Source organism: Myotis daubentonii, chromosome 12 (genome assembly GCF_963259705.1).
Source record: "Myotis daubentonii chromosome 12, mMyoDau2.1, whole genome shotgun sequence".
In the NCBI taxonomy this organism is placed as follows: Eukaryota; Metazoa; Chordata; class Mammalia; order Chiroptera; family Vespertilionidae; genus Myotis; species Myotis daubentonii.
The window spans coordinates 45,109,365-45,130,435 of NC_081851.1; the positions used below are offsets into that span (position 1 = coordinate 45,109,365).

The 21,071-nt window shown below is 39.1% G+C and overlaps 1 protein-coding gene across 2 annotated transcripts in view; it reads right to left on the bottom strand.

Moving 5' to 3' along the window:
- Nucleotides 1-1,120: 1,120 nt before the first annotated feature.
- The window catches only part of SANBR (SANT and BTB domain regulator of CSR), a 56,405-nt gene continuing 36,454 nt past the window's right edge, over nt 1,121-21,071 (bottom strand). For both annotated transcript variants that reach the window (XM_059659717.1, XM_059659719.1), the window contains 10 exons: nt 17,189-17,334; nt 16,324-16,423; nt 15,054-15,086; nt 13,665-13,764; nt 11,049-11,140; nt 8,623-8,651; nt 8,472-8,545; nt 7,924-8,012; nt 3,824-3,915; nt 1,121-2,941 (listed from right to left, as the gene is read on the bottom strand). In XM_059659717.1, the coding sequence (XP_059515700.1) occupies nt 2,905-2,941; nt 3,824-3,915; nt 7,924-8,012; nt 8,472-8,545; nt 8,623-8,651; nt 11,049-11,140; nt 13,665-13,764; nt 15,054-15,086; nt 16,324-16,423; nt 17,189-17,334 (792 nt within the window). In that variant the 3' untranslated portion in view covers nt 1,121-2,904. The remainder of the gene's footprint in view (nt 2,942-3,823; nt 3,916-7,923; nt 8,013-8,471; nt 8,546-8,622; nt 8,652-11,048; nt 11,141-13,664; nt 13,765-15,053; nt 15,087-16,323; nt 16,424-17,188; nt 17,335-21,071) is intronic.

Genomic DNA, 21,071 nt, shown 5'->3' on the forward strand with positions numbered 1-21,071 from the left:
AGAACAGCTAATGTGAAGAGACTGAAAGGTGGGAATGAACTTACATGTTGGAGGAAAAGGTGAGCTAATGTGACTGGACTGTACTAAGCAGGAGGGAAAGGAGGTCTGAGAGGCAGCCAGGGGCTGGGCCATGTAGGACTTTGTAAGCCCACGCCACGGATGTTGGATTTTATTCTAGGTTTGATGAAGTGCTACGAGAATGTTAGCAGGGAAGCGATGTGATCTGATTCACATTTCAAAATCACTACAGTTGCTTTGTGGATAACAGAGGTTGGAGTGGAAGCTGGGGAATCCCTTGGGAGACGTTTGCAGCACTTCATGTAAAAGATACTGACTTGGGCGGTGCTAATGGCGATGGAGAGAAGCAAAAAGATGTATAGGCTATGATGATGAACTGGATGTGGGGGGTGAAGGGAAGAGAGGAATAAGAAGTAATTTCTAGATTTCGGTTTGTACACTGGGGAGGCAATAGTACCATTTCCTAAACTGTGGAAGACTGGACTTGAACAAGCAGGGAGCTGTGGGGCTGTTGGCTCTGTTTTGATTATGTTAAGCTGCAGACACGTATTGGTGTTTCAAGTACAAATGCCAAGTAGGCGTTGGATACAGAAGACTGAAAGAAACGACAGGAAGTGAGCTAGGGTCACCAGTGAGCCAGGAGAGACTGACTGTTTAGGCAATCCAAGGCATATTATTTCAAGAAGCTGTTGGGCCCTAACCGGTTTGGCTCCGTGGATAGAGCGTCGGCCTGCGGACTGAAGGGTCCCAGGTTCGATTCCGGTCAAGGGCATGTACCTTGGTTGCGGGCACATCCCTAGTGGAGAGTGTGCAGGAGGCAGCTGATCGATGTTTCTCTCTCCTCGATGTTTCTGACTCTCTATCCCTCTCCCTTCCTCTCTGTAAAAAATCAATAAAATACATATTTAAAAAAAAAAAAAAGAAGCTGTTGGAATGTGCGGATAGGCCCAGACCCCAATCCCTGTGTGTGTTACTTTACTCTCTGAACTCACTTCTCCACCCATAAAATGAGAATACTGGATTTGGGGGCGGGGAGGGGTGGGTATTGTGAGACCTTCCTGGGGAGATGGAATGATTCAGATCAAGGGATGTTTCAAACTACTTTTGTCATTATCATTTATTTCAATTAAAGAAATGTGAATTCAGAATTAATGTAAGGTCAAACCTCAAAGTATTTGCAAAAGAAATGCTATTAAGAGTTTGAATAAAATGTTTGTGGTACTTGTGTTATGTTCAATAGACATTAATAAAATAAAAGCACATTTTGAAGAGAACCAAATTCTGATAAATTGTGGTTTGTAAAAATCAATTCAGTGGTACAGTCTCCCTAGGGGACAAGCAAGTTGCCTTGTTACTATCAGTTAAAAATCAAAAGGGCATCTTTTCCTCGTCTGGTTGTGACTGTCACAGCACAATATAACATGTATATGCCTAAATCCTTTAAATTAGAGAATACAGTAAACTAAGCAAGACTCTGGTATTTAGCAGGGCTTACAGATTATGTGCTATAAAACATTTTCTTTTAAAAATAAAAAATGTATAGTCCATTTCAAAAATATCAATTGAAAAATATAGAAACTGCAACACAAGTTTCCAAACAGAAGTTCCAAAACCTTGGCCAAGCCATATATATAACATCAAATAAAATCTAACTTAATTTAGCAACTAAAACACTCACTAAAAATAATGGTTTCTGTATGTGTTTACTAAGTATAACACTTCAATATTTCAACAAAAATTGCTGTTCTGTCATATTATCAAAGTCAGTTCTCTAAATACTTTGAAGAAATGTCAATTATAAGGCAAATCTTCATTTAAATTAGAAACAGTGCATCTTAAAGAGACCTATATATAAATAATTCCTAAATATATACTTTATGTGCTTATGGTTTGGAAAAATTTTCCCTGAGCACTCTTTCTTCTTTGTTAGAAAAATTAAAACATGATCTATAGAATTTTGATTTCTCTCGAATATATGCAGTTTTTCACCCATCAAATGCATTCGGGAATCTTTCTTCCTAGACAGCTCTAAAGCAATGAGTAACTGTAACTGCTTTAAAGGGCTATTTGAATAGCTATAGACATATGGTTGGGTTTTAGAACCCTGAGAATGGTATAATGGGTATTTCAGACAACCTAAGTGATTTACTATCCTAAAACTATCAATGGTTATTTTAACAAATTCAGGATGGCACTAGCCTCACAGAGAAAGAGTCAATAATCAGTAATTCCAGCTCAGATGACCAATAGGTAAGCATTAAAAAACAAAAGAAAAAAAATTGGATTGACATTGTGCTTTCCATGGAATAACACTGAAAGCATTTAACCCTTTTGCCCAACACAAGACATACCTCACCATGACACTTTATTTAATGCAGTCTTGAGATCCATCCCTCCTTAATATTCATGCAAACTTAAAATCAGCATCACTGAGAATTTCATCACACAAACTGCAGTGCTCAATGCTACTCCACAATTCACAGGAGACATGCCAAAGTCGGTGCACATGCATGGTACCACTACCAGGTGTGTTCGCCTAATTTTTTAAGGTCTTAAGAGATCTTAGCTACTCAAGAGTTTAGGCCTCTTCTCTTTCAAATAAATAAACGAATATTAGGAATCTAAACTAATTTGTAAATACTAATTTTCTATATAGCCTAGCATCACACTAAAAGAAAATTAGATAAGAATTTCATATTTACAATTAGATTTCATAAGACCTAATTATATGCTTCCCTTAGCATTCTGATTTATGATGTTTGCAAGAATAATTAATAAGTAACTTAAAACATTTAGAAGTCATCGTTCTGAAGATTTCCGAGAGGTGAGCAATTTCGGATGTCCGGAGGTGTGTCTGCTGCCTCTGTAGTTACACGCTAAGGTGCTTTATGCAGGACGCCCTGGACCAAAACGGCTTTTCGACCTACATTTTTTAAACAGGAAAGAAGGTCAGAGGTGCTTCTCAAACAATAGAAAGTTACTGCTGCTTAGGTTATGCTTGCTTGACAGTATCGAAGATTAAGAAACTTTATGTAGCTCCCTAATGCCTTTTTAAAAACCCTTGGAGTGAGATTCGGATTTTTTGTTTTGGGGAGATAATATGGCACCTGGATTGTATGTTAACGGATCTGGAGCAGTGTCCCATGATCGAACGCTTTAATGTTCTTCACAGTGAAACAAATGAACATTTTCATTAAGTGGGATAAATAAAAACTACAAATAACATCACAGTAGCTCAGTTTAGGTTTGAACTGACAGATATAAAAAAATCTTGTGGTTTTCTGAGCTTTCTGGATTTCTGCATTGCAGATAAGGCTTTGGATCTGTAGTATTAATGATCAAATCTCAGTTACTGTTAATCTTTAAAAGAAAAAGTGTGACATAAAATAACACAGGGCCCACAAGTTAGATTTTTTAAAGAGAAATAAAATAAAACAAGGAATGAGAAAGACTTCAATGATTTATATAAAGTAATAATATATAACTCATAAACAGTATAAAATTCTGCTAATTCACAGTAATACTATTGCTTACATTTTTATCAGCAGTTGGGTCAGAACAGAACTGAATCAATCAACAGAATACTTATAAGAACTATTCTTTCATTAAATTTTGTGCTTATGACCTTTTAAAGTCTTAACTTTTAGGTTAAAATCTGATTCTTATTAATGTCTTGGTCTAATCCTTGAAGCAAAACAAAACTCAAATTATGTGCTTCTAGTGTCATATAATTTTCCCTAAAATGAAATAAAATAAAAATCCCTTCAAAGCCAATGGCGCTCTGAATTCTCTGATGCTGACTTACCTCGTGTTTTTCTCGGAGCTTCCCTGCCGTACACTGACTGGCACTGTGGCCTTGATTTGTGCTTCAAGCCTGGAATAAATACCTCCTGCAAACTGCAGAGTAAAGGGACAAAATTTAGACATTATCTTTACAGAATCAACAGAAGCTGTGCTTTATTAAAACGGCATTGCTTTTGCCCTAGCCAATTTGGCTCAATGGATAGAGACGCTAGGCCTGCGGAATGAAGGGTCCCTGGTTCGATTCCGGTCAAGAGCACATATCCAGGTTGTGGGCTCGATCCCCAGCAGAGGGTGTGCAGAAGGCAGCCCATCAATGATTCTCTCTCATCACTGATATTTCTCTCTCCCTCTCCCTTCCTCTCTGAAATAAATAAAAATGTATATACTTTTAAAAAGGTATTACTTTTTAACTTAAAAGTAACTTTATTTTGAAAAATTCAGGCTGACTTATAGTTTACATACATTAAAATTCACCTTTTCTTAGTAAACATTTTGTTTTGATAGATGCATACAGCTGTGAACCATTGTTACAACGGAGACAGAATTGTTCCTTCACCCCAAGAAAATCCCCTTGAGCCTCTTTTAAGTCAACTAATTTGACACTAGCAATTCTTGGAACCACCCACCTGTTTTATGACCCTATGGTTTTGCATTTTTCTAGAATATTATATAAATAGAACTAGAGGCCCGGTGCACAAAAATTTGTGCACTCGGGGGAAGGGGGGGTCCCTCAGCCTGGCCTGTGCCCTCTCGCAGTCTGGGACCCCTTGGGAGATAACGACCTGCTGGCTTAGGCCTGCTCCCGGGTGGCAGAGGGCAGGCACAATCCCTAGGTGCAGCCCCTTGTCGGGCTCAGAGCAGGGCCAATTGGGGAGTTGGGGCGCCGCCCCTGTCATGCACAGAGCAGGGCGGATCGGGAGGTTGCTATGCCACCCTCAGTCACGCTCAGGGTAGGGTTGATTGGGGGGTTGGGGCACCGCCCCATCACACTCAAGGCAGGGTCGATGGGGAGGTTGCGGCACCACCCCCTGTCACGCACAGAGCAGGGCCAATCAGGGGGTTGGGGCGCTGCACCCTGTCACTCACAGAGCAGGGCCCATCAGGGGGGTTGGGGCTCCGTACCCTGTCACACACAGAGCAGGGCCTATCAGGGGGTTGGGGAGCTCCCCGTCATGCACAGAACTGGGCCGATCAGGGGGTTAGGGAGCTCCCCCCCCCCCCGTCACTCACAGAGTAGGGCCGATAGGGGAGTTGGGGCACCGCCCCCTGTCACACACAGAGCAGGGCGGATCAGGGGGTTGGGGTGCCACACCCTGTCACACTCAGGGCAGGGCCGATGGGGAGGTTATGGCTCTACCCCATCACACACAGAACAGGACCTGTGGGGGGCAGTTGGGGCGTCGCCCTCTATCACCCACAGAGCAGGGCCGATCATGGGGTTGGGGCGCCGCCACTGTCACACTCAGGGCAGGGCCGATGGGGAGGTTATGGCTCTACCCCGTCACACACAGAGCAGGGCCCGTTGGGGGGGGGGGGTTGGGGCGCCGCACCCTGTCACACACAGCCGCAGGGCGATCAGGGGGTTGGGGAGCTCCCCCCTATCAGGCACAGAGCAGGGCTGATCAGGGGGTTGGGGCACCTTCCCCTGTCACGAACAGAGCAGGGCCGATAGGGAGGTTGTGGCCCCACCCCCTGTCACACACAGAGCTGCAGGGCGATCAGGGGGTTTGGGCACTGCCCCCTGTCACGCTGATCCCGGTGCTGGGAGGCATATTACCCTTTTACTATATAGGATAGAGGCCTGGTGCACGGGTTGGGGCCGGCTGGTTTGCCCTGAAGGGTGTCCTGGATCAGGGTGGGGGTCCCCACTGGGGTGCCTGGCCAGCCTGGGTGAGGGGATAATGCCTGTTTGCAGCTGGTCACACACCCTTCAGGGTGGGGGTCCCCACTGGGGTGCCTGGCCAGCCTGGGTGAGGGGATGATGCCTGTTTGCAGCTGGTCACACACCCTTCAGGGTGGGGGTCCCCACTGGGGTGCCTGGCCAGTCTGGGTGAGGGGCTGAGGGCTGTTTTCAGGCCAACTGAAGCTCCCAACTGCTCCTTTTTTTCTTTTTTTATTCTGGGCCAGCTTTAGCTCTGAGGCTCCAGCTCTTAGGCCTCCGCTGCTGAAAGCAGGTATCTGGTTTGTTTGGGTTCTATAATCGAAACAATGTATAACTCCAGCTCTGAGATCCCGGCTGTCTGAAAGCAGGTTTCTGGGGTTTTGTTTAGCTTCTATATTTGTTACAATGTTTCAAACTGCAGGCTCAGAGGCCGGCAAGGCAGGTGGGGAATGTTGGTTTCCTCCATCACTGAAGCAAGCAAGCCTCATGTTAGCTTCAAGCTGCCTGGCTGCCGGCCGCCATCTTGGCTGGCAGTTAATTTGCATATCACCCTAATTAGTCAATGGGAAGGGTAGCGGTCGTACGCTAATTACCATGTTTCTCTTTTATTAGATAGGATGATACAATCTGTAGACTTTTGCATCTGGCTTCTTTCATTTAGCATGATGTATATGAGATGCATTTATGTTGTTGAATTCAGTAGTTTGTTATAGAACTTGCCAATCTGTTTTCCAAAGTGATCATTCCTTTCGCATCCCTATTTGGTATATTTAAGGGTTCCAGTTGATCCACATTCTTGCCAGCATGTTTTTAAAAAATCTTGAGATATTCTAATTGGTGTACAGTGATGTATCATTGAGGTTTTAATTTACATTTCCCTAATGACGAAATCTGTCGCATCTCACCTGGCTGGTGTGGCTAAGTGGTTGAGCATCTACTGAAGAACCAGGAAGTCGCAGGTTCGATTATCTGTCAGGGCACATGCCCGGGCTGCAGGCTCCATCCCCAGTAGGGGATGTGGAGGAGGCAGCTAATCAATGATTCCCTCTCATCACTGATGTTTCTATCTCTCTCTCTCCCTTCCTCTCTGAAATCAATAAAAATATATTTTTAAAATCTGCTCAATCTTTTTGTGTGCTTATTTGCCACCTATAACCTTCTTTTAAGAAGTGTATGGTTAATCTTTTGACCATTTCTTTTAATGGATTATTTATTTTATTTTTGAGTTTTGAGAATTATATATTCTGGATACAAATCCTTTACCAGATAAATGTTTTACACATATTTTTTCAAAGCTTATGACCTGTCTTTTCATTTTCTTATTAGTGTCTTTAAAAAAGAAGAAATTTTACATTTTGATGAAGTCCAATTTGTTAATTTTTTTTCTTTTATGGGTCATGTTTTTGGTGTGGTAGCTAACATATACATGATTTGCCTAATCCAGGTCACAAAAATTTCTTGCCTATGTTTTCTCTTAGAAGTTTTATACGGAAGTAAATTTTTAAATAAAAAAGTAGGAGCAAGTCCTAGATTGTTTGACTCAGTGTCGGCCTGTGGACTGAAGGGTCCCAGGTTTGATTCCGGTCAAGGTTATACGCCCAGGTTGCGAGCTCGATCCCTGGTAGGGAGCGTCCAGGAGGCAGCTAAACAATGATTCTCTCTCATCATTGATGTTTCTATCTCTCTCTCCCTCTCCCTTCCTCTCTGAAATCGATAAAAATTAAAAAAAATTTTAAAAAAACATAGCAAGAGTAATTATAACTAAACATTACCAATACTGTGGTAATACATAATGTTATGGTTAATATATAATTCTAGTAAGAACATAGGTATTTCTAGTCATCATTTTCAGCAAGATAGTATCTTATTTTAGAGAGAACATCTAAGCACTGAAAGCAGAGTTGATCAAATCAGCAACTTCTTAAAAGTCACCCTCTGGATAGTCAGCATCTGGTCAGCAATGCATCGTTAGCCTCTGTTGGTGTGACATCACACATCCAGTGACAATGCACTTTATTATATGTGTTATAGAGGACCTATGAACCACAGACAATAAGTGGTAGCAGAAAACTTTTATGTGAATGAATTGGCTAACTGGTATAGAATATAAAAATATTTAAACCATTCTCTTAAAATTATTTCTAAAACATCTTTATATTCTTCATGATGAACAGAAGGCATATCTAAGCAAGCATAGGGCACTAGTTCATAATTCTTACTTCTTTTGATTCCTTTGACTTGACTCGGTCCAGATCACCCAATCTCATCTTTATAAGGTGCCCTGTAATCTCAGACATCCGTCGCTGATCTGAAGGTAAAAAATAATAAACCTTACTTTTTATAAGGGTGATTTATAACTTTTATTTCTTAAAAAAGATTGCAATCAAGTGTTTATGAAAATGTTTTACAGACTACCTACAGCCTAATTATCATTGAAGAATTTTAGACTACAAGTGGAAAAATAGCTCATACATGGATAATTTTCATGCTTTTAAGATTACTATAAATCAGCCTAAACCATATTCTGTCATCTTTAGAGTGAAAGTAGTGAGCAAAAGTCAGTCTGAGAGACCTTAAAACCATACACGTGCATAAAATAGAGGGCAGTCTAGTAATGAAACTCTGGTTGATGTCTAAGGAATGTTTTAATTCTGAGCCTTATTCCAGTTGAAACCTTTAAAGCTATTCAGCATACTTCATAACATAAAGGATTCCTATTATTGTTATTTATACCTAACTTGCATATTACACAAGTAATAAAACTTACCATCTTCTCTTTGTGCATCCTGGTTGAATCTCAAGGATCTTGTGACATCCCACTTATTCTTCTGCATACTCACACTAGTGAAAAGTTAAACCAAAGTCAGCACTGGTGCTTTCAGAGTGAATATTTAACTGGATTCAGGAGCAATACTCACAGGAAAGGAGACACATCTCTAGAAGTTGACTAAAAAAAAAGTAGACAACAGTAAACCCCAATGGACTGATTAGTGCTATAGTAATAAAAGTTTATATTTAATGAGTGCAAAATACTGTACCAAGAGCATTACAAGTATTTCATTTAAGCCTTACAACAACCATGTGAGACAGATTTTATTATTATCCTATATAATAAAAGCTTAGATGGCATCGTGCGACGTCATCGCAAGATGGCCACCGCAATGTTGTCACAAGATGGCTGCCAGAAGATGGTCACCACAGGATGGCTGGCAGGGGAGGGCAGTTGTGGGCAACCAGGCCTGCAGGGGAGGGCAGTTTGGGGCAAGATCAGGCCTGCAGGGGAGGGCAGTTTGGGGCAAGATCAGGCCAGCAGCAGAAGGCATTTGGGGGCAAGATCAGGCCAGCAGGGGGGTGACCAGGCCTGTAGGGCAGGGCAATTGGGGATGATCAGGCCGGCAGGGGAGGGCAGTTGGGGGCGATCAGGCCAGCAGGGGAGGGCGGTTGGGGGCGATCAGGCTGGCAGGGAAGCAGTTAGGGGCCAATCAGGCAGGCAGGCAAGTGGTTAGAAGCCAGCAGTCCTGGATTGTGAGAGGGATGTCCGACTCCCGGTTTAGGCCCGATTGGAGAGGGTGCAGGCCAGGCTGAAGGTCATCCCCACCCCCCCCCACCCCCGCATGAATTTCATGCACAGGCCTCTAGTCTCTATAATAAAACAGGTTTATAAAAATTAAGAATCGTATCCAAAGAGAAACAAACCTGGAATTTGAACCCAGCTTTATTTGTTTGATCTGGAAGCCCCAGCTTATGCAATCTTTTATAATTCACCCATTTATGTGCCTATAGTACTTAGCACGAAGATGAATGTACAACCCACCCAATGCAATTGTGTGGTACTTGTCTCAACCCCAGCTTTCACACGTTTTGGAATCCAGGGCTTTTCTTTTAGCCAACTGTGGTTTATACTGTCCTCTTATTCCCACCTGGCTTTTCACCCCTTTCTTTGATGACATGGGGAAATAAGAATTATTTTAAAATAATATAAATACATGATGGGGCAAACGTAGATATACAGTTGCTTGTATGGGAAACAATACAATTAATAAATAATAATACAAGAATAAACTCTGTGCTTCAGGTACTCACAACTATAAACCTATGTTTGCCCCATCCTCTATAATTTATTAAAAAAAAATTTTTTTGTAGTAACATTATGTTTATTTCCCTTTTTAAAGAACAACAAGGTGGTCATAGTTACATAACATTTTTCTTTTTTTATAAATTCTTTATTGTTGAAAGTGTTACATATGTCTCCTTTTCCCCCCACATTGACCTCTCCCAGCCGCTCTCACCCCCCAGCACATGCCCTCACCTTCCTAGTGTCTGTGTCCATTGGTTATGCTTATATGTGTACATACAAGTCCTTTGGTTGATCTCTTACTTTCCCCTCCCACCCTCCCCTGCCTTCCCTCTGAGGTTTGTTGGTCTGTTTGATGTTTCTGTGTCTCTGGATCTATTTTTGTTATCAGTTTATGTTGCTCATCATATTCCACAAATGACTGGCTTATTTCACTTAGCATAATGCTCTCCAGGTCCATCTGTGCTGTTGCAAATGGTAAGAGTTCTTTCTTTTATACAGCAGCGTAGTATTCCATTGTGTAGCCATACCACAGTTTTTTAATCCACTCATCTGCTGATGGGCATTTAAAATCTATTTATTTTATTTCATTTTAAAGTCTATTTATTTATTTTATTTTTTGAATAATATTGGTTCAAAATTCAAAAGTTACAAACAGCACACACGGTAAAAAGCCTTTGCCCCAAGACATTCAGTTCCACTCCTCAGAGGCAACCAATCTTATCAAGTACTTATGTAGCTTTCGATATATATATATATATATATATAACATTTTTAAAATATATTTTTATTGATTTCAGAGAGGAAGAGAGAGAAACATCAATGATGAGGGGGAATCATTGATTGGCTGCTTCCTGCACGGCCCCTACTGGGGACCGAACCCACAACCTTGGGCATGTGTCCTTGACCGGAATCGGACCTGGGACCCTTCAGTCCACAGGCCAATGTTCTATCTAGTGAGCCAAACTGGCTAGGGCTCGAGCGATATTTTATTTACATACAATATATTCATATGTATTCTTTCACCTATACTACACAAATGGTAGCACAATATACCACTCTACATGCTATTTTGCACTTTCCTTTTTTCACCTGTCAATACATCTTAGAGGTATTTAATTAATCTCAGTCTTTATAATAATTTATTCATTTTACACTACTAGCATTCCATTATGAATATTTGCTTCTCTTCTTTTTCAGATTTCCCTGGCTATACTTGCTTATTTCTCAATATGAACTTTAGATTAGTAGTATATAATTTAGAATTACCTTCTCCAGTGCCTTTTCTTTCCTCTGACCACAGGGTGAAGACATCTGCTTTTTTGGTTGTTTAGTGAATTTCTTTGGCTTCTCCTTTTTCCCTGACAACAGAAAATTAATGTTAGGAGTATAAGTCCCATATATTTCTCCAAAGCACTTGTTACTTCCAAACAATAAAACCCTTGTGTTCACAAGGGTTTACACTAATGTTCACAACAGCATTATCCAAGAGTCAAAAACTAGAAACAACCTAAATGTTCTTGAAATGGCGACTGGATAAACAAATTATGGTGTATTCACACAATAGACTACTACTCTGCAATAAAATGGAACAAACTACTAATATATGCAATATGGGCGAGTCTCAAAAACATCATAGTAAGTGAAAGAAGCCAAACATAAAAGCCTACTCAGAATTACACTTACTAGTATCCGAGATGTTAGAAAAGGTAAAACATCCTGACAAAAAGCATCGTACTGTGGTTACCTGGGGCTGGGAGTGGGGCAAGGTGACTGAGTGCAAAGGGGCAGAAGGTAACTTCTTGGAGTAATGTTCTAGGTCTTGATTTTGGTGGTGGTTTATACAACCATATGCCAAAACTCATCAATGTGTACACATTTTAAATCTTATTACATGTAAATTATATCTTAATCAACTGTGAAAAAAACATACAACATAGTAGCATTTTCTTCCTTGACTAATTAGAATTAAAAAATAATTGATAAAGGACTACATTTAAAGAAAAATTATATAAAACTTGGAAATAAGACAAAGGGTGGATTGCAAGTTCTTTCAGTGCCTACTGGAGGACTGTTACACAGACCCACAAGGACTGTTTAATTCTCTAAGAGAATGTCCTTGTGTTTGACTTTCCCATCTACTACTGACTAAGGGCTCAGATTCTATGAAGTTTCATGTTAACTTGCAGATTTTTGTGTTTAATAGAAATGCAAATGATTTCTATCTTGTAGAAAAGATAACCCCAAAGGTCATAGGTCTATTGCATTGTAGGAAAATCTGAATCTTGAAATGCTCTTTGAACTACTTTCTCTGCTATTTCTCTCACCAGTGATTTGAAAATCTTTGACATAAGTTCATTCTCTAGTTGTATAAAATCATGTTTTTAATTTTAAAGTCACATTTTGATAACTGTTAGTCAATGTTTCATTTGAGTGTCACTTCAAATCATCTCAGGTACAATGATGTGAGTCATACATTTTGAGAAACCCATTAAAGGTTACACCTGAAATAAAAACTTGGAGGATTCTAAGAACACTGCACTGTCTTTACAATTTTATGAGTATTCTGTGTTAGTGCCAAGGTTAGGAAATCTTGATGGAGCTTCCTTTATTTTCTACATATTATAAACCAATATGTAGATTTAGAAAGCCAAGTCCTCATCCATTGCATTAAAGCCTTCAGAATACAACCCCTTCATAAAAGTAAGGCTTGGTTTTAAATTTAGAAACAATGTACTTCTCCAAAGAGGACATACAGATGGCCAAGAGACATATGAAAAAATGCTCCAAGTCACTAATCATCAGATAGATGCGAATTAAAACAACGATATATTACTCCACACCTGTCAGAATGGCAAACAGGTAAAAAAGAAAACTAAAATTGCTGGCAAGGATGTGGAGAAAAGGGAACCCTAGTCCGACTGGCATGGCTCAGTGGTTGAGCATTGCTTTATGAGCCAGGAGGTCACGGTTCAATTCCTGGTCAGAATACATGCCCAGGTTGCGGGCTTGATCCTCAGTGGGGGGCGTGCAGGAAGTAGCCGATCAATGGTTCTCTCTCATTGATATTTCTATCACTCTCTTCCTCTCCCTTCCTCTTTGAAATCAATAAAAATACATTTTAAAAAAAATTTAAAAAGAAAAAGGGGGAACCCTAGTACTCTCCTGGTGGGAATGCAGATTAGTGAAGCCACTATGGAAAACAGTATGGAGTTTCTTCAAAAAATAAAAATGGGACTGCCATTTGACCAGTGATCCCACTTTAGGAATAGATCCTATGAATCTGGGAACATCAATCAGAAAGAATATATGCACCCCTATGTTCATAGAAGCACTATTTATAATAGCTAAGATCAGGAAACAGCCCACGTGCCCATCAGCAGATGAGTGGATAAAAAAGATGTGGTACATTTACACAATAGAATACTATGAAGCTATATATATATAAAAAAGGATCTTTTACCCTTTGAGAAAGCATGGAGCAACCTGGAGAGTATTAGGCTAAGTGAAATAAGCTAGTCAGAGAAAGAGAAGTATCATATGATCTCACTCATATATGGAATCTAATGAATAAAATAAACAGATGAGCAATAAAGAGAGAGAAAAAATGAAAAATAAAAAAAATGAATTGATGAATAAGATTGAATCAGAGGCACAGAAGTATAGAATAGACTAATGAATCTCAGAGGGCAGTGGGGGGAGGCAGAATAGATTAACCAAAGAACTTATATGCACAGACAATAGTGCAGTGAAGGCCTGAGGAAGTTGAGGGGTGGAAAGGGGTTACTGGGGGGAACAAAAGAGAACATCTGTAATACTTTCAAAAATAAAAATAAATGTTTTTTTTAAAGTAAGGCTTGATTTTTAACTCAGAAATCAATGTACTTTGTTTCCTGGATACTTCTTCTTCATCTCCAACTTCATCTTCAGTGACCTCAGATCCAGTGGTATATTCTTCCTCTTCTGAAAATAATGACTGTTGTTTCTGAATTAAAGAAACAATATACATCCTATTAAAAATGTAGTATTTATCACATCCCTAATGAATTTTTTCAAACACATTTATCTAAATTCGTTTTCAATGAATGAGCCAAGCAAGAGCTGATAAAATGACCACTGCCTAGCACAACATTGAGGATTGCTTTACATCAAATATTTTTTTATTTCCTTCACAGATTCTAGCAGAGTGATGGGCACCTTACAGGTACTCAGTATTTGCTGAAATCGTACCTCATCACTTAACTGAATGTATGTTCCTTGATATTAAGAATAAATTAAAATATAGCCCTGGCTGGTTTGGCTCAGTGGATAGAGCGCCGGCCTGCGGGCTGAAGGGTCCTGGTTCAATTCCGGTCAAGGGCACATGCCTGGGTTGTGGGCTGGATCCCTAGTGGGGCGTGCAGGAGGCAGCCGACCAATGATTTTCATCATTGATGTTTCAATCTATCTCTCCCTCTCTGAAATCAATAAAAATATATTGAAAAATAAATTAAAATATAATAATTGCCAATATTAAAGTAGTCTCATAAACAAGCACATGTACACATTCTCTGGGTCAGCGGGGTCCTAGATTACTTAAAAGTATCCGTATCTGTTTCCTGTAGCTATCCACCCTACTGCCTGCCATCACTGATCCAATTCTGACTCCATTTTTGTGAATACTGATGGCAGATTTGCATAGTAATGGCAAACAGGTAGAAAAGAAAAAAATCAACTAACCAACTAATCAAACGACCAAATAATTAGAAAGTTCCAATTACAGATTTGTTACTTTGTTCAGTGTTCTAAATGTGACATAAAAATAATTTTTAATAAGCCATTTAATAGACTTATAAATTATACAGCCAGATAATAGAATATGTGTCTGTTTTATTTTATTTTATTTTTTAATATATTTTTATTGATTTTTTACAGAGAGGAAGGGAGAGGGATAGAGAGTTAGAAACATCGATGAGAGAGAAACATCAACCAGCTGCCTCCGGCACACCTCCCACTGGGGACGTGCCTGCAACCAAGGTACATGCCCTTGACCGGAATCGAACCTGGGACCCTTCAGTCCGCAGGCCGATGCTCTATCCACTGAGCCAAACTGGTTTGGCAAATATGTGTCTGTTTTAAACAATAACATTTTTAGTAAAGTACAAAATTATAGACACTGAAAAAGATGATAAACGTTTAAGTAAAATCTATAAAATAAGATGTTGATAACATTATATTAAACTAAACTGTAGCAAGAAAGAGATCTATGAAAGTGGAATATAGTTGTTTACTTACCAGTTGCAGAGTCCAGTTTTTCAGTGATAAAAACTATAAAAAAGACAAAAGAATAAGAGATTAATAAATCTGCATATACCCACGTTGCAGCTCCTTATTTTCATATGGATATTGTAGAAGAATTTTAAAAATTATATTTCCCTTTCAGGTTGAAATATAATTTTAAATTCAGGCTGAAAATGGTAGATTATTATCTTTATAACCCCTGTGTAGAGAGGATGTATATGTTTACCAAAACAAAAAACAAAAACCCAAAAGACATTTCCTAGTGTAATTTCCAAAAGACAAGTAAATCACATGTAGACATAATATTAGTTTTTTTTTAACGATTTCAATCACTTTTTAATGTTTATATTTTTATAAATTAAAGAACTAGATTACATATGAATACTCAAGAAATCTAATTTGCTACTTTGTATACAGTTCAGAAATAAATGTTAATGATTGAACACTTATAGCCAGCTGGAGTTTATAACCTCTTTCACAGGGAGTATTTCTCTTTCTCAAGTGAAGCTATCTCAACCGACATGAAGGCAGGAAGCTCACCAGTAAACAGAGACTTCCTGGCTGTTAGCAACAGGAATCAAAGCTTTCTGGTCATATTTCAGTTTTGAAATTTTGGAAAAACTAAATGCACTCCTGATTACAATTAAAAAAAAAAAAGCATTTCTTACCAAAAAGTTTATAGGACTACAGGAGAGGACAAAATAGACCATTCATACTATCTTCATTTATCAAATCATTATTTACCCATAATAAAAACCCTGAAGGCCAATATTATATTTTCCCCCCAAATTAAAGTCGATTAGTTATTAATTCTTTGAGGACAATGAATGTGCCCTATTATCCTTATAATCCTATTAACTCAGCATAATACCGTGGTATGATCAGGTAGTCAGTAAATACTTATAACTAAAAATTTCAACTTCAATTTATTTTATTTATTTATTTATTTATTTATTTATTTTTAATATTTTATTGATGTTTTACAGAGAGGAAGGGAGAGAGATAGAGAGTTAGAAACATCGATGAGAGAGAAACATCGATCAGCTGCCTCCTGCACATCTCCTATTGGGGGTGTGCCTGCAACCCAGGTACATGCCCTTGACCGGAATCGAACCTGGGACCTTTCAGTCCGCAGGCCGATGCTCTACCCACTGAGCCAAACCGGTTTCGGCTCAACTTCAATTTAAACTGATCAGGTTTCTGTCAAAGATAAATGTCATCAATTGTTTATATAAATAAAGAATAAGTGAAACAAGCTACTCACAGCATTGAGCTCCCCACTTTTGGGGCCCCATGGTGTATTTGGCTCCAGCAAAATATCACAGTCCAGACCCTTCTCATCATAGGGACCAACCCCAGAATCACTAGGAAGAAAAAGACATTTAATGGAGAAGTGTTCAATTTTTAAAGAATTTAAATGCAAATGATATCTGTTTATTGCAAGTGTTTTATAAATTGCTCTTTAGAAGTATAGTTCTTTAGTATAAGGTATGCACTTCAACTTTTACATTTCTTTATTCACCTAGAGATTCCCCTACAGAAATCACTCCATACAGAAATCACACCATTGCTCTCCAGGCATACTTGCCAGGTGGTGAAATGGGCTTCTATAATGGGTACTGGCCTGAGAACAGCCTTTTTTAAGCGTCCTCCTACCATAAACCTGACAGCCTGCTGTAGTTGTAAGATGATGGAAGTAACTTCAGAAATTACTGACTTCAAGGAGCTCAAATTTATGAAAAGATAACCTCAACCATCAACTATTTTTCCAGTTGTGTCAATCAAGCATTGAGGACGAGCTTAAGTAACTTGGGAAAAGAAAAAGAAAAAACACCTCAAAAATTGGATCCTAACCTTTCAATCACCAAGGACTCCTTTTACTAGTTTTCCCACCTCTGGACTGCCAATATTCTGAAGTGCTTTTCCTGTCAAATAAACACCTGCTTGCTCTTATCGTCAGCTAACATATAATTCCAGTTAAGCTTTCAGAAATACTGTAAACTATTTGAGGACTGATATTAGTGATTGGGGAAGCATAGGTGGATAAAGGATTCTGAGATGGACTCACTGAATAAATATGCAGTACAGCATCCCTCTCCCTTCCCACCCCACCCCACCCCCTACCTCACCTAACTGTATCTTTAGAAAAAGGCACAACAATGACATCTTTGTGTTTGTGCAGATCCTCCAGTATTCTAGCAGTTGGATAGGACAGCGAACTTCCACCTTCACCTTGATCATGAAGAGCAACTATGTGGTCCCTCACTTTACAACCCTGTTGTACAAGAGACATGAAATTGGAGAGGCTGGTTCATTTAGACACATTCCTTTAAAGATGACTATATGTTTTTGTTGTTGTTAATTCTCACCTGAGGATATTTTTTCCATTGCTTTTCAGAGAGAGTGAAAGGGAAGGAGGTAGGAGAAGGGAAGGAGGGAGGGAGATAGAGATAGAGATAGAGATAGAGATAGAGATAGAGATAGAGATAGAGATAGAGATAGAGATAGAGATAGAGATAGAGATAGAGGTAGATATATATATATATATATATATATATATATATATATATATATATATATATATATATATATATAGAGAGAGAGAGAGAGAGAGAGAGAGAGAGAGAGAGAGAGAGAGAGAGATGTCTCTCTCACATCCACTGGTGGTCTCCTGCATGCACCCTAAACCAGGGTCTGGGAGAGAACCACTGACCAGGAATTGAACCCAGGATCCTTCAGTTAGAGGGCTGATGATCTAACCACTTACCCACACTGGCCAAAGCATACATTTTTGTTCTTCTTTGTCTGGTCATATCAACCATTTTAGAATTTCTCAAGAAAAGAGCATGAGACATAAATGTACACCTAAAGAATATCCAAGAGCATTCATGCAACCACCACCCACATTAAAAAATAGAGTATTTGCAACACTCCAGGAGTCCCCATGGGCCCATTCTCCAAGGGTCCACACCTGCCTCTTTTCTCCCAAAAGATAACCTCTATCCTGCCTTTTATAAGTACTTACTTCTTGGTTTTTGGTGTTTTTTTTTAATTTTTGTGAGTTTATTTGAGCCAAACTTACTTCTTGTTTTCATCCATTACCACGTAAGGATGGATCCCTAAATACTATCATTTAGTTTTACCTCAGTTGTTTGGTTCAACATTATGTTTTTATGATTCAACCATGTTATTGCATGTAACTAACATTTACTTTAATGTACAGTATTCCTTTATATGAATATACACACATTTATTTATTCTCCAGTTGATAGATGGGTTGTTTCCAGTTTGGAGCTATTACAAATAATACTATTATGAACATTCTTTTACATGTTTCCTGGCACATAAGTGCTAATACGTACTAAAATCTATTACTCTCAGCAGTGTATGAGAATTATCATTACTCTATATCCTCACTAATAATTGGTGAGACATTTTTAGTCATTCTAATGAGTATGCAGTGGTATCTCTATTGTGGTTTTTATTTGCCTTTCCCCAATTACTATTTTTTAAAATATATTTTTGATTGATTTCAGAGAGGAAGGGAGAGGGAGAGATAGAAACATCAATGACGAGAGAGAATTATTGATCTGCTGCCTCCTGCATGCTCCCCACTGGGGACCAAGCCCACAACCCAGATATGTGCCCTTGACCGAATCGAACCCTGGACCCTTTGGTCTGCAGGCCGACATTCACTCCACTGAGCCAAACTGGCTAGGGCCCCAATTACTATTGAGGCTGAGTTCCTCTCATGTTTACTAGACAACAAAAAAGAACTTTGTTGTATGAGTTTCTGTTGTCTTTTTCTTATGAATTTGTAAGAGTAATGAAAAAAATCTTAATATGAACCTTTTATGGAGATCTGTTGCTAAATTCTGCTCCTACCTGTGAGTTTGTCTCCTACTTTCAGTTTATTTAATGTAGTTGATATACCTGAATTTAAAATCTCTTCCTTCATGCCATTACCTTTTAATAGCTTTGTTTCCCTTCCACATATAGGTCTTTTTTTAATAGTTTAGGCTAGAATCTAATTTTATTTTTCCCCCATATGGATATCTCAATGTCACAGCACCTCTTATTGGAAAGTCTATCCTTTGCCCACTGTTCTGTAATGACACCTGTATCAGTCAAGTATTCAGTGGCTCTCAGTACTTTATTTGTTTCTATTGGTCCATTAGTCTATTCTTCATCAGGATCACCCTGTCTTTTTTAAAATATATATATATACTAGTAGCCCGGTAAATGAAATTCGTGCACATTAAAAGGGAATTAATTACCCTAACCAATTTTGCTCCGTGGATAGAGCATTGGCATGCAGACTCAAGGGTCCCAGGTTCGATTCCAGTCAAGGGCATGTACCTTGGTTGCGGGCACATCCCCAGTGGGGAGTGTGCAGGAGGCAGCTGATCAATGTTTCTCTCTCATCGATGTTTCTAACTCTCTATCCCTCTCCTTTCCTCTCTGTAAAAAATCAATAGAATATATTTTTTTAAAAAAGGGAATTAATTAGCAGAGATATTTTAATATTGCTATTTGCCCTTTCTCTATAATAGAAGTGTGAAAGATGAAAGGAAATTAGTAAAATGTGTATGAAAATAATATATAAATTTATTAATAAATAAACAGTAACAAAGGATGTAACAACAGAGGCATGATATAAAAATGACAAAAACATGATATGAAAACAACAAAAACATGATATAAAACAACAGTGATGCTGATAATGCTCCTAGGGCAATGGAAACTAAAGAGAAAAAAAACAAATGGGACTACATCAAAATTGAAAGCTTTTGCACAGCAAAGGAAACCATCAAGAAAACAACAAGAAGACCCACTACATGGGAGAACATATTTGCCAATGATATCACCGATAAGGGTTTAATCTCCAACATTTACAGGGAACTCATGAAACTTAACAATAGGAAGATAAATAATCCAATCAAAAAATGGGCAAGGGACCTAGATAGACACTTTTCGAAAGAGGACATACAGAAGGCCAAAAGACATATGAAAACATGCTCAAAGTCACTAATTATACGAGAGATGCAAATCAAAACGACAATGTGATATCATCTCACACCTGTCAGAATGGCTATCATCAATAAATCAACAAACAACAAGTGTTGGAGAGGATGAGGAGAAAAAAGAACCCTTCTGCACTGCTGGTGGGAATGCAGACTGGTACAGCCACTGTGGAGAACAGTATGGAGCTTCCTCAAAAAACTAAAAATGGAACTCCCATTTGACCCAGTGATCCCACTTCTAGGAATATATCCCAAGAAGCCAGAAACACCAATCATTAAGGATATATGCACCCCTATGTTCATAGCAGCACAATTCACCATAGCTAAAATCTGGAAACAGCCTAAGTGCCCATCAGCAGATGAGTGGATTAGAAAACTGTGGTACATCTACACAGTGGAATACTATGCTGCGGTAAAAAAGAAGGAACTCTTGCCTTTTGCAACAGCATGGATGGACCTGGAGAGCATTATGCTAAGTGAAATAAGCCAGTCAGAGAAAGATAAATACCACATGATCTCACTCATTTGTGGATTATAGAGAACAACATAGACTGATGAACAGGGACAGATCCAAAGACTGAGAAACAGTGATCAGACTATCACTCCCCAGAGGGAAAGTAGGGGAGGGAGGGGGTAAGGGGAAGAGATCAACCAAAGGGCTTGTATGCATGCATATAAGCCAAACCAATGGACATGGACAACAGGGGGATGAGAACATGACTGGGGGGGGGGCGGTTAATGGGGGGGGGATAAGGACACATTTGTAATATCTTAACTAATAAAGAATTAAAAAAAAACAAAAACAAGTGATGCAAACAATGACTGATAAAGTGATTAAATTTATTCTAATATCTCCCTGTACACCACATTAAGAGCGAAAACACTTTCAGAGTGCTTGACTAATTTCCCTTGTGATGAAGTACTTAGAACTTTAACTGTAACATCACATGCTCTTCAAACTCGAGAGAAAGCAACATGTAACTGACCA